We start from the raw sequence: 13,746 nt of genomic DNA on the forward strand, positions 1-13,746 counted from the left end.
TAGGGTCTCCATAGGGATAAATGCTAACCTGCTTAAATGCTCTAATGCCAGAGGAATAAGTACATAAGTGCCGACTCCATGGGTGCTCCGTGGTTGGAGCACCCACGGGGAAAAAAAATGTGGGTGATTAGCTCTACTGGCAGCCCCGCTGATCAGCTCTTCCCCAGTGCCCCCTGCCCACCACGGATCAGCTGTTTAGTGGCGTGCAGGAGGCGCTGGGGGGGGGGCAAGGGGGTGGAGCGAAGGCAGGGCGCACTTGGGTGGAGGGGGTGGAGCAGGGGCAGGGCAGGGGTGGGGCCTTGAGGGAAGGGGTGGAGTGGGGGCAGGGATTGGGGCAGAGTGGGGGTCAAGCATCCTAGAGGAAATTAGAAAGTCGGCGCCTATGCACAAGTGGGTCAAATACAGTCTGGGTAAGGTGGGATGTCTCTAACAATGAGCTTATTAACCCATAGAACGGAGGATGACTATGTTAGTTGGGCTGAGTAACTGAAGATGAGTATGCTGTCCTTCAGCTCCTAGTTCTGCATTCCTCTCTTTCCTACTCTCTGCAGAGCTCACTTTGGCCTTTGTCCCCAACCAAGGCCAATACCCTCTTATAGATATCTCTAGTTAAACTCTGCCTCCCTAGCACTCTTGCTTCCAGAGGCTTTCACCAATTTCCCTGTTCAACAAACACACAAGACCTGATTGTGAGGTCAGGAATTAGCAGTTGGGAAGCAGAGCAGTGCATGTCTGGGGTATCAAAGAGGCTTTCTGGTTGTGTGGAGGTGAGAGAAATTTGAAGTTGGTCCAGACAAGGACCATGCCTTCTCCCCACTGCTGGATATCCTTCCTGACCCCTGAACAAGTGCCCCCGACACCAGACACCTCCCAGACACTTAGAGCACCCCCTTCCTAGAGACGACTCACTTGTAAACTGCTCAATAGTTGATAGGAAGCTGGTTAACAAACTCACAGATTATAAACCCACATTATTAATTATTATTATTATACTTCTATATTATAATAGCTCCCACAGGCTCCAATCAAGATTGGTTCCTTGTTGTTCTCAGTGTTGTACAAATAAAAATAAACAGACAATCCCTGCTCTAGAGAGTTTACAGCCTAAGGGTAAATCCGTAGGCTCCCCACTTGTACGGTGTTGATGTACATCATTAAATATGGTACATCCTCCTCAATGTAAAGGGTCTTTTTCCAGGTAAAGTCCATGAGGAAATTGATAAGGTGATTGGCAGGGACAGGTCACCCAAGATGGAGGACCTAGCGAACATGCCTTATACCAATGCTGTGATCCGTGAAACTCAACGTTATGGGGATATCACTCCTGTTGGCATGCCTCACATGACATACCGGGACACCAAGCTCCAAGGCTTCTTCATTCCAAAGGTATCTATGGCCAGGCAGGGGATGCAGACATCTTCTCCCCTTGCAGACTTATCTCCTGAAGCTGCAGATATTCCATATGTGAATCTCCCCAAGGTTCCGTGCAGAGGGGGGGGAGGTGGAGCACCAGGCCCTGAATCACACAACCATTGGTGAGTTATCAAATGTGCAGTTTTGAAAGGGCTTGGGCCTCATGGAGCCTTCTTTATGTGGTTAGCTCCATCTTCATCAGGTCTTTGAATAGCTGAAAAAACAATAAATCGAGCTAAAGGATTGTAATCATTACAAGGGAGACTGTAAGTTTGTCTTCGGCACCTGATAACATTCAGTATATCTGTTTGAAGGTGGAGACAGGTAATGCTGATTAACTGTGTGGAATTTGGAATGGGATATAGAAACTACCTGCTAGGTCACCAGTTCAAATCCAGAAGAGTAGCAACTAAAACTCCATTATCTGAAGGCAGTTCAGAGGCCACTGTGCATCTCAGTCCAGTTCCAAATGGACAAGAGACAATGACGGGCAATTATTGCCTTCCCTGGTGACAGTCTCACTGGAGAGACCAAAGCCATACAATACTCAATTCCACTCTCGCCCTTAGAGGAAGCTCCTCTAACTCAGGCCTAAGGCATGTGAGAGGGAAAAGATCTCGCTTTTTCTGTGAAGACAATGAGAATTGTAGTTCAGAGTCTCTCAATCAGCACACTCTTACCAGAGCTAAAATTAACTTGAGAAAAATTTGAAGGAATTGGGGAGTAGAAGCAATTTTCATCACATGAACCTCATTAGACATGAAAACACCACTTGCATACCCTTACGCTATGTCTACACTATGCACCTTTTAGTGACACTTGTGCTGCTAAAAGGTGTGTCATGTAGCCGCTCTTTGTCGGCAGGAGAGAGCCCTCCCACCAACAAAAATTCCACCCTCAACGAGAGGTAGTTGCTTTGTTGGCAGGAGAGCTCGCCTGCTGACAAAGCAATGTTCATTGAAAGTGTCCCACTCCACTGTGCTATAAGATTATACAATTAGGTATCTGAGGTGGGTTCTGTGCCTTCCTCTGAAGCATCCTACAATGGCCACTACTTGAGATGGGAAATTGAATGCAGAGGGACTGGCCTGTTCTGATGTGACAATTCTTATGTACCCCGTTTCTTCTCTGGGGTGGATCAGGGGACGACAGTCATCACTAACTTGTCCTCGGTGCTGAAGGATGAAACGGTTTGGGAGAAGCCGCACCAGTTCTACCCGGAGCACTTCCTGGATGCAGATGGGCAGTTTGTGAAGCGAGAGGCCTTCCTACCTTTCTCTGCAGGTAAATCCAAGGGGAGGAGCAACTGGGAGAGGCCGTCCCTGTGGAAATGAGGCACAGTGCATGAGAAATGACCCACTACTGTTATGGGAAAGTGAGTCTCCTCTAAAGGAAGGTGTCCCTCTCATCATGAGAGCAGCTTCCTCATGTGGAAGATCAGTGCAGTCTGTGCTGAGCTGGGTCTGTTCTACAATGCCCTGGTGGTATCAATATATGCAACCTCTGCAAAATAACTCCCTCTCTCTATTTCTCCAACGCAGAAACTCTGGCCTTGAAATTCTGTACTTAGGGTCAGGCCTTGAGAGCCTGAGCAGCTTGCCCCAGGGTCTGTGTAAACCACTCGGCCAAAGGGAAGCAGTCCTGTATTCTGTACTCTGCAATAAACTGGGCAACCCTCACCTTAATTAATTCATTGCTCATCTTCTACTGCTGTAGTTATTTAAATAGAAAATAAACTTGTTACAAATCAATTCCGGTTGCTTATGTAACAAACCCACCTACCTAATCCCGGAGGAGCGCAGAACTGCCAGGTTAAGGAGGACCTTCGTCCCTTAAGCCTATACACCCATCCGTCATGTTAGGCTCCGTTCTTCATGAGCATGCTGCATCTCCCCAGAGAAATTACTTCATACTGCAGTACATCTGCTTGAAGGTGAAAGCCCAGGAATTGGTTTAGAAGCAATGTGCACACACACAGGTGAGGTGTGTATTATTGGGAAAAGGATGAGGTCATAGTTAAGGATTTCTGTTAAAGCATGATCAAAATTGTTGTGTGCCACATACTTCTTTATCTGTTGCAAGGCACCCTGATCAAAGGAAGGCATTTGTTACTGGAGGCTCAGAGACCACTGCAATGGGGTACATGGATCAGTAGTGGATAAAAGGGAGACGGATGTTCCCAGTTTCCCATATGCTCCAAACTCACTAGAGAGCTGGGAAGAGGGAAATACTGATTCTCTGACAGACACCAAAGGAGGCCAGCTGTGGCTGGAGGAGGGGCTGTCCTAACCCCGTCTGGTCATCACATCCACAGCAGAGAGATTTCTGAAGTGGTGGGGCATGGCCTCTGCCAGGTGTGTACCAATGCAGCCCAGGAGTTCCAGCAGTGGGAGCTGTGAAGGCTTAGCCAGGAGGCTCTATGCACTAAGCAGTGTTATAGCTTTGCCACAGGACCTTTCCCAGTGACTGGATCACCTCCAAAAATAGACAAACACTTAGCAGGGTGGTTGGTGCTTTCTAGGTTTGTTTCAATGCAGCCAACCGTTTCCGTTACAGAGAGGGGTTGAGGTCCCATCAAAGGAAAAAAACGTGTCACAAACTTAGTTAGGCAGCTTCTAACGCATTTCCAGAATACTCTGCAGTACTGGGGGGGGTTTCTCTCGGTACTAAGCTGAGCTAGATATTGGCTCAGCGAGTACATCTATGTGTACCCAGGTTGGGTACACATACCCACGCTAACTCACCAATAGCATGTAGGAGTGTAGCCACTGCAGCGTGAGCAATGGGAGGGGCTGGTCACCCTGAGGATGATCCCGTCCAAGATACTCAGGTGGCTAGCCCCTCCCGCTGCTTGCGCCCCCCTGGCTACACTTCTGTTTTTAGCACACTAGCTAGCTCAGAGTTAGTGGAGGCACGTCTCCTCGAGCTGGAGATTACACCTTCCAGCTCAAAGTGTGGACGTACCCCTGGTTAAAAGCCAATTTTGTTTTTCGTTTTATGATTTGATTTTAGTCTGTAAACAGGTAATTGAGCAGCCACCTTCCGTTTGTGCCAAACTGCAGTGCAATGAGTGTCTCCCCTGCACTCTGTGTCAGTGCCTGCCTTGCACTCTCTGGAGCAGCAGTTCCCAAAATATGGCTCACACCCCCAAATGGGGCGGTGCCATCAGCACATGGGATCGTGGCAATCCTTTGTGTGCAGAGGACGTCATTTTGCTCTGTACAGCATGATCTCGCATGCACCGGATGTACGAGGTCACACCGGGTGGAGGACACCGTTTTGTAGGACTCCGCCACATGGCGTGAGCTCACACTTTCAGTGCGTCTGAGATCGTGATGTGCCGAGGAGCCCATTTTGCTCCTCCATGGTGTCTGGGGTTCTGGCAGGAAATACTTAATTAAAATGGGGTCACACTAGCAAAAAATTTGGGACCCGCTGGTCTAGAGCCTCACATAATTCAAGAATGGACTTTTTGTTAGCAGCACAAAGCACAACACCTCTACCTTTCCTATTTGCTCAACAGCCACTCTAGATAATCGTGTTGCCGCTTTCCATTTTGAACAGCTAGTTAAATTTCACGGCCCTGGGGATATTCCAGTTGGAAGTAGAGATTGATGGAGTCAGGTATTTTCTTTGATGCAATCTTATTTATAAGGAACGTACAAAGTCCTGCTCCTTTGAACACAGGAGGAACCAATAACAAAAGGAGCTGTTTCTTAGCTTATGGCCCCAAGCCTCTTTTGCCAACAGACCCAAAAGCTTTTTCCCAGAGTCACACTGCACTCACAGGCTACTACTGCTTGTCCTTCTTGCTTTTGTCTCTGCCTCTGTCTGTTTTTGTCTGTTCTCAGTTTTTGTGTGTTCTCTCACACACTCGCAACTCCCTCCTTCCCCCCCCCCCGCATCTCCCCAACCTGGTCACAATACCAAGTGGAACTCCCTACCCACCTGATGCTAGTTTCTGGAAAGATTCTATTAGGCCTTGTTTTAGGTGTGGGTTACAACTATCTTAAGTGAAGGGTGTGTTCACACAGCAGTTTGAATGAGGTTTTGAGTCAACCCATAGCAAGGTTTCACCCAGCTCATAACATGGTCTGACCCATAACTCATTCACTTCAGGTATCAACTCATAGACTTCAAAGTTTCATTTTACTATCTTCAAAGAGAACAGTCCAAAGAGGAAGAGGGGGTGTTGTCAGAAAGGTTCCTAACGACCAAGAGAAGGATTTTGCAGTGGCTATGGGAGTAGATATGGCACCAGTGATGTCTTTCAGGCTGGCGGTGAGGTGATCCTGTTTGTACGAGTAGTGCAAAGGCTTGCTGCAGTGGTTTAGCCTGACATGGATCATTGGTGAAGATGCACCACTTGTATTTGCCTCAAGTCCAGGAAACCAATGTCCCCAGATTGCACTTGAACCAGAATCTCCTGCCTGGTAGCATGGGCATGTTGTTCCACCTCAGATTTCTCTATCTAAAGGCATTTATTTGCCCATTTTGATTCTAGAAGGCAAGAATTCCACAAAGAGCGTATGGGACAGATCTTCAACTGGTGTAAATTATCATAGATCCTTTGACGTCAATGGAGTTATGTCAATTTAACCAGCTGAGGATTTAGCCCTGTGTATTCGAGTGTCTCTGACCCTTTTGAGTCAGGCTAATGAGGCAGTAATTCCCCTCTCCAAATCAACTGACAGAGTCCTTGGTTTTACCATTTCCACTGAAGCTTCTGGTGCTGGCCACCATCAGAGACAGGCAATCAGATTAAATAGAACATTGATCAGTCTGGAGAAGTATTTCCTAGTTCTTCCTGTTCACACAGGGTCCAAGAATAGGGAGACTCACCATCTGCTGCATATGGAGGCAGATTCTCTGTTCACTCCAACCTGTGGGTGTGCAGTAAGGGTCTTACTCCTTCAGTGACTAGTCATTTACATGTGGTGTTGTATCCTCCTCCTCTCTGCCTCCTCTCTCTTTTCTCACTCCCATGCTTGCAGGTCGTCGTGCTTGCCTGGGGGAACAACTGGCCAGGATGGAGCTTTTCCTCTTCTTCACCAGCCTCCTGCAGCATTTCACCATCAGTCTCCCTGAGGGCCAGGCCAGGCCTCGAGAGGATGGACGCTTTGCTGCGACACTCACCCCACACCCCTACCAGATCCAAGCTGTCCCAAGATAACAGGAGTGCTACTTCAGATGGAGGAGGAGGGCAACTTTAACCATGATTCCAGGGGCTACTTAGGCACCTGAAAATTCTAGGGTTTTCTGCAGATAATAACTTGGAAATTAGCTGATAGGAGCACTGTATCTAATTCCTATATTAAAATAAAGAGAATTAAATAAATATTAGGCTCACTCAACTGTAACACTAACATGTTGTCACATCTTCTGTCAAGTCACTTAATGGACACTGGTTAGATTTAAAATTTTCATGTATATTCTGACTTTGTTACTAACTCTTGAAGACAACAGTTGAAACAATTGTAGAAAATTCGAATTACTTTCTAGCACTTTTTGCAGTTCACCAAGCTTGGAATAGACCATTTAATGTTGGAAACACCCTGCTAGGGCAAGGCCCCATGAGTTTATACTGCACCTGCTTGTTACCTCACTCCAAATAATAAACTAGAAACTGATCTTAAACAGGAGTGAAACTGACACTTTCAAGTCACTTTCACAGTATTGCCAACCCCAAATGTTCAAAAATCATGAATCAGGCTGACCAAAAATCATGAGATTACGTAAAAGTAATAGATTTGGTGTTCTTTTTATTTGCCTTCTGCTTTTTGAGCCTTTAGGTGCACTATGATCACATTTTGACGCTTTCTCCACAGCCACAAGGGCTAGAAACTTTATTTTTCTTTAAGAATGCAGGCTGAAATCATCACATATCCACCTGACCCCAGGGGCTGGGGCTTTAAGGAAAATAATAATTATCATGAGACTCATGACAAAATCATGAGAGTTGGCAACACTTTTCTCACTTCTATTTAAAGGCTAGTTACTTTCCAGAAGGCTCTTAAACACAACACTACAGTGATCGAGTTGCAGTTCTCACCGGAGAACATTTAAAACCAAACACCAAGAAAATTCCAGATTTTAAAGTTGAGGGAAAAATGGAGACTTCTGAGGTGTATGAGGGCCACTGCAGGCAGGAAAGGAAAATAAACAGGCACAGGAGCTCTGGGCAGTTCTTCCTCTTGAAAGAAAGTTGGAGGGTCAAATCTTCTAGTCCTTAATCCAGTAAAACTTCTATTGCCATCAACGCCTCTACTCATAGATATTAACATGTGCTCAATAACAATACACTTTCTCCTTAAATATCAAAGCCATCTTATCCATGGTTACATTTTATACACATTGACTCAGGGACTATGTATTCTGGCGTATTCTGAACAGTGCTGAGCACAGAGATGGTGCCCAGTGAATAATACAAATCCTGACAATAATCGTCGACTTTATGGACTCTGTGGATGCAATTTCTGTTCTTTGTTCTGGAATTGGCCTGGATACATGAAACCCTAAGAATCTGAGGCATAAACACATCTGATACTCATACGACCCTTTCTCCTTCCTTCCCTTTTCTCAAACTCAGAACAAAAAATGACAAAATAAAATAGTTTTCAGTTAAAATGTAAAATTGCACAGCAGCCATTGCTCTATAGCCCAGCCTGGGGCAGAACCTGCCCCCTCTTGGGAGTTAAGTGATGTCCTCTCATCTGACTCTCATTCTCTCTCTCTTTCTTCATCCTTCCTGACCTCTGTGCTGCTTTTCATGCTGTCAACCATGACATCCTTCCTAAGTGCCTGGGACCGTTTCCTGGAGTCTCGGAGAACTGGCTGCCTTGGTTTTGCCCCTATCTACCAGAGTTCTCTTTTTTTGCAGCATGCAGCAGAGAAAGAGGCTGGTCTGCTGGATAGGCAGGGCCGGCTCCAGACACCAGCATTCCAAACCGGTTCTTGGGGTGGCAATCTGCAAGGGGCGGCAGTCTGTGTGTTTTTGCTGCCCCAAGCAGTGCGCCGAATTCCCGCCACGGACGGCGGGGGCAGTCTGTGTGCCGTTAGGGCGGCACGCGCGTTTCCGTGGCGGCGGCAATTCGGCGGCAGCTTCTATGTTCAGCTGCCCACGGCGGCAATTTGGCGGCTTCTGTCTTGAAGACAGAAGCTGCCGCCGAATTGCCGCCGCCATGGAAACACGCGTGCCGCCCTAACGGCACACGGACTGCCCCCGCCATCCGCAGCAGCAATTCAGCGCGCTGCTTGGGGCGGCAAAAACAGTAGAGCTGGCCCTGTGGATAGGGAGCTAGCCCTGAAAGGCCTGGGCTCTGCTCCCCCCATGGACTTCCTGTATGACCTCAGGCCAGTAAGTTAGAGACAGAGTTTCAAAACCTTTCAGACACCCAAAGATGCAGCTAGGCATCTAGTGGGGCTTACAAAGCACCTAACATAGACGCATTTCAAAATTCCACTAGGTGCCTGTCAAGGCTCCTTCCCCACTCTGAACTTTAGGGTACAGATGTGGGGGCCTGCATGAAAACTTCTAAGCTTAACTACCAGCTTAGATCTGGTTCGCTGCCACCACTCCCAATGTGCTAATTCCCTTCCCTGGGTAGCCTTGAGAGACTCTTCACCAATTCCCTGGTGAATACAAATCCAAACCCCTTGGATCTTAAAACAAGGAGAAATTAACCATCCCCCCTCCTTTCTCCCACCAACTCCTGGTGGATCAAGATCCAACCCCCTTGGATCTAAAAACAAGGAAAAATCAATCAGGTTCTTAAAAAGAAGGCTTTTAATTAAAGAAAAAGGTAAAAATCATCTCTGTAAAATCAGGATGGAAAATAACTTTACAGGGTAATCAAATTTAAAGAGCCCAGAGGAATCCCCTCTAGCCTTAGGTTCAAAGTTACAGCAAACAGAGGTAAACACCCTAGTAAAAGGTACATTTACAAGTTGAGAAAACAAAGATAAAACTACCATGCCTTGCCTGGCTGTACTTACAAGTTTGAAATATGAGAGACTTGTTCAGAAAGATTTGGAGAGCCTGGATTGATGTCTGGTCCCTTTTAGTCCCAAGAGCGAACTCTCCCCAAAAACAAAGAGCACAAACAAAAGCCTTCCCCCAACCAAGATTTGAAAGTATCTTGTCCCCTTATTGGTCCTTTGGGTCAGGTGTCAGCCAGGTTACCTGAGCTTCTTAACCCTTTACAGGTAAAAGGATTTTGGAGTCTGTGGCCAGGAGGGATTTTATAGTATTGTACACAGGAGGGCTGTTACCCTTCCCTTTATAGTTATGACAGTGCCTAAATAGCTTTGAAAATCTGTCCTTATGTCTGTGTGTGCCTCGGTGCCCCATCTGTACAATGGGGATAACAGCACTGCTCTACCTCGCTGAGGGGCTGTGAGGAGAACTAGGTTAGAGATTGAGAGAGGCCACATAAGTAGCACAGGTAGAGTGGGAACCTCTCTATACACTGCTATCCCTTCCCTGGGGTTTGCCCCCTTCTTTTCACCTATGCCCCAAAATCTCCCTTTTCTGAATGTAACCTTGTCCCAGAGGGCTTGGCTGTATTTCTTCTGAATCATCTGGGGTCTCTCCAAAACAACTCTCCCTCCCCCACTCCACAGTACCCCCTCTCCCAGCGGTTATGGTACTCACCTAGGAGACCTAGTTTCAAGTCTGTGGTCCTCTGAGGCAGTGTACAAATTCAAACCTGGGTCTTCTACATCCTAAATGAGTGCTGTAACCACTGGTTTATTGGGTACAAGAGCGCCTCCTCCTCCAGCTGTGTTTTATGTGGGGCCCGACCCAGTAAACATGCTCTAAGGCAGCCTCTGAGTACCTCCGGGATGGGACCCCACAGGCAAGATAGCCGGGGAATGCCTAGTTTGTGAATCCTGCTAGGGCTTAAGCATGAGTTGCTTTTCACTTGCAATGCTGGAATGCCTGACTTCATGGGGTCTTTGGGTGGCTGTGAAGACCCCCTACAGGACAGACATATATACAGCAACACACTCTAAAAATCTGATTGGACATTTATTTTTAACACAAATCACCATGGGCCAGAACCGGTGCGGGAAAAAGATGTTACTGAATTGACTGTGTAACGTATGTAGTACACAAGTGCCCCAGACACGTGGCTGCAGCCTGTCTGCTTGACACCAGTGGATTGCATGCTCATGGATCTAGATGGAAGGAAAATCCTGTCTTGTGAGTGTCTGTCCTAATTACCACTTGCTTGCTGGATAAACCACTTCATTATGGGTTAGTGTCTACACAAGGAATGTAGATCGCGTGGGGATAGCTTCCCAGGCAGCATGATTTCACATCTTATTCTACCACACTAGGAAGCTATCTCCCATGCGAACTACATTTCTGCATAGGCATTACTCACCATCACTGCTACATTTATGGTTTACTCTCTTGCTTAAAAATGTGGAGAAAAATATGCTCATTGGTCCTAATCTTTACATGTATTCTCGGTGTCACATATATAATGCCTCCAACAGGGCGTCTTTAGGATTTATGGGGCCCTACGCAGTATTATTAAACAGGTGCCTCTATGCCCGACGGCAGCCCAGGCTCGCAGCTGGGAGGGGAAGAAGGGGAAGGGACGAGGCAGCAAAGGAGACTGAGACGTCCGGCCCACCTTGCGGCGGCTGAGAGTCACAGTTCCCCGCCTAAGGACACTGCAGTGCGCGCTGGGTGTGTGGGAGCCGACCCGCTCTTACCTGCTGTCATGGGTGGTGAGTGAAGCTGCTGCTTGGGGAGGCTAGCTCCCCAGCCCACTTCTTCTGCCTGTGGCCCCACCCATACTCCACCCTGCTCCACCCCAGGCCCCGCCCCCCACTCCGCCCAGGCCCCCCACCTCCACTGTCTCCCTCCTCTCTTCCATCCCCCTCCCTGCTCACCCCCTTCCAGCCAAATCCCTGAACCCAAATGAAGCAAATGACATTAGAAAGAAATTGCAGAAGAGTGTTTTTTTTTAAAAGAAAATGGAGCACGTTTTCCACTGCATGCCTAGGGTTACCTTTCGTCTGGATTCTCCCGAATATGTCCGGCTTTTCTGAGTTAAAAATAGCATCCGGGGGGAATTTGTAAATATCCGGATTTCCCCCCATGCAGAGCACGCACGGCTGACAGGGCAGCCGGCCGGATTGCGCCACTCGCACGGGGCTCCGGCAGCCAGAGCCCCTCCTCCGCTTCCCCCTCCTCTCCCCTGCAGCTTGAGATCACTCCCCTCCTCTCTCTCCCTCCCCCCTTCCTCCTTCCTGCATTCGCAGATCGCTGGACGTTCGCATCGGGGCTCCGGCAGTCTGGAGCTCCTCCCCCTGCTCTCCCCCCCGGTGCCCAGCGCGCCGCTCCACAGCACTCTGCAGGGGCGGGAACCGGGCTATGCGCTCCATGGGGGAGTGCGGCAGTGTGTCCGGCTCCGCGCGGAGCCCGACATGCTTTTCTGAGTGGCACAGTAAGGGGGCCAGGGGGTTGGAGAAGGGGCAGGGAGGTTCTGGAGGGGGCAGTCAAGAGACAGGGAGCAGGGTTGGATGGGTCGGGAGTTCTGGGGGGGGCTGTCAGGGGGTGGGGAGTGGTTGTATGGGGTGTGGGAGTCCCGGGGGTCTGTCAGGGGGTGGGGAGGTGGATAAGGTTTTTGGCAGTAAGGGTACAAGTAGGGGGTAGGGTCTCAGGAGGGTGCAGTTAGGGTGGGGGTCTCAGGAGGGGGCAGTCAGGGGACAAGGAACAGGGAGGCTTAGGTAGGGGGTGGGGTTCTGGAGGGCAGTTAGGATCAGGGGTCCCAGGAGAGGTAGTCAGGGGACAAGGAGCGGGGGGGGTTGGGAGTTCTGCGGGGGGCTGTCAGGGGTGGGGAGAGGGATCGGAGCAGTCAGGGGATATGGAGCAGAGGGGTTTAGATGGGTCAGGAGTTTGGGGGGGCTGTCAGGGGGTGGGGAGTGGTTGGATGGGGCGTGGGAGTCCTGGGAGGTCTGTCTCGGGGGTGGGTGGGTGGATAAGGGTTGGGGCAGTCAGGGGACAGGTAGGGGGTAGGGTCCTAGGGGGCCAGTTAGGATGGGGGGAGGGTCTCAGGAGGGGGCAGTCAGGGGACAAGGAGCGGGGGGAGGGTTGGGAGTTCTGAGGAGGGCGGGGAGTGGAAGGGGCAGGGGTGGGGCTAGGGCGGGGCTCCTCCCGTCCTCGTTTTTGATTTTTGAAATATGGTAACCCTATGCATGCCAGAAGGTGAAGACAGGATATGCAGAAGGTACCTAATTAAAAGCACTAAATTTAAGAATAAAAAATGTCAGTCACAGGTATTTTGATATACCCTGAAGTTTGTCAGAGACTTATTTGCAAAAACTTTGTAGTAAGGGCAAGTCAGCTGTCCTGCTGAATATAACATTAAATATTATGGAATACATTTTTTACATTTTCTTAATCAGTATTTCTAGGCTGATTTTATATTTTAAATGTACTCTTAAGCCTTCATAAAGTAATCATTCCAGATTATTACATATTTAACTCACTGAACCAAAGACGTTATTTTAAATTAATCAGTCACAGAGGTTTAGTGTGTTCATAACAACGTTCGTTGCTTTTAAAAAAAGGGAACACTAATTTACTTTGTGTGATCTTCATAACAACAGACATGTTTATGAAATTTCACCAACTTTAAAAAATATGTTTCCAAAGATTTTAGGCATAATAAAGGATTTTATATCTTTCGAAGGTACTGATTTTGCTGGAGGGTTCTCTTAAAACTAGTTCAACAAACTTGTTTGTCCAACTATCTAGAAGGAAAGGGGTGTTGTCCCTTTAAGGGCTAGCCTCTCTTCAACAGGAGGGTGAAGGGAGAAAGGGATGGACAGGAAGACTTTGGAAGCAAGTTTTTTGTACTATAGTAATTAAAATTAAAATGTGTATTTTAGATAAGGGTGGTCTTTTGAAGGTCTTTTTATTTAAAAAACCATATGTCTGAAGATCTAAGCATTTAAGGCTAAAGATGAATACTCAGATTGTGGATCTAAAAATCTATGCAAGGATTTTTTTAGAGATGTGATTTTATAATCTTCAGCAGTCTTCTAATGAAATATTTTTAAAGCAAATTTTAAGCTAAGGTCCTGTAGACTAACATGTTCTGAGTAAATATTACAGTAATGCACAACTGGTTTTGTCAGTACATTCAGAAACTGACAGTATATACCTGGGGGTTGGCAAATGCCAGTTAAATAGCTTCATTACCATTTGAATGGCTCTTTAACAGTTTCAGTGTCAAGGTCTGGCAGGCTGGAAGCTTTTTCACTTTTAAGTTACTAGTTCCCCTCTGGAGGAAGACTCACCAGGCTTCAGCA

At 47.7% G+C, this 13,746-nt stretch overlaps 1 protein-coding gene across 1 annotated transcript in view; it reads left to right on the top strand.

Annotated features, from left to right (window-relative positions):
* LOC101933422 (cytochrome P450 2D14-like) overlaps positions 1–6,751 on the top strand; it is a 29,593-nt gene extending 22,842 nt beyond the window's left edge. The window contains exons 7-9 of the mRNA XM_005293043.4: positions 1,199–1,386; positions 2,556–2,697; positions 6,408–6,751. Of these exons, the coding sequence (XP_005293100.1) occupies positions 1,199–1,386; positions 2,556–2,697; positions 6,408–6,586 (509 nt within the window). The 3' untranslated portion in view covers positions 6,587–6,751. The remainder of the gene's footprint in view (positions 1–1,198; positions 1,387–2,555; positions 2,698–6,407) is intronic.
* The last annotated feature ends 6,995 nt before the right edge of the window (positions 6,752–13,746 follow it).

The sequence above is a fragment of the Chrysemys picta genome, chromosome 1 (assembly GCF_011386835.1).
Source record: "Chrysemys picta bellii isolate R12L10 chromosome 1, ASM1138683v2, whole genome shotgun sequence".
NCBI classification, from domain to species: Eukaryota; Metazoa; Chordata; order Testudines; family Emydidae; genus Chrysemys; species Chrysemys picta.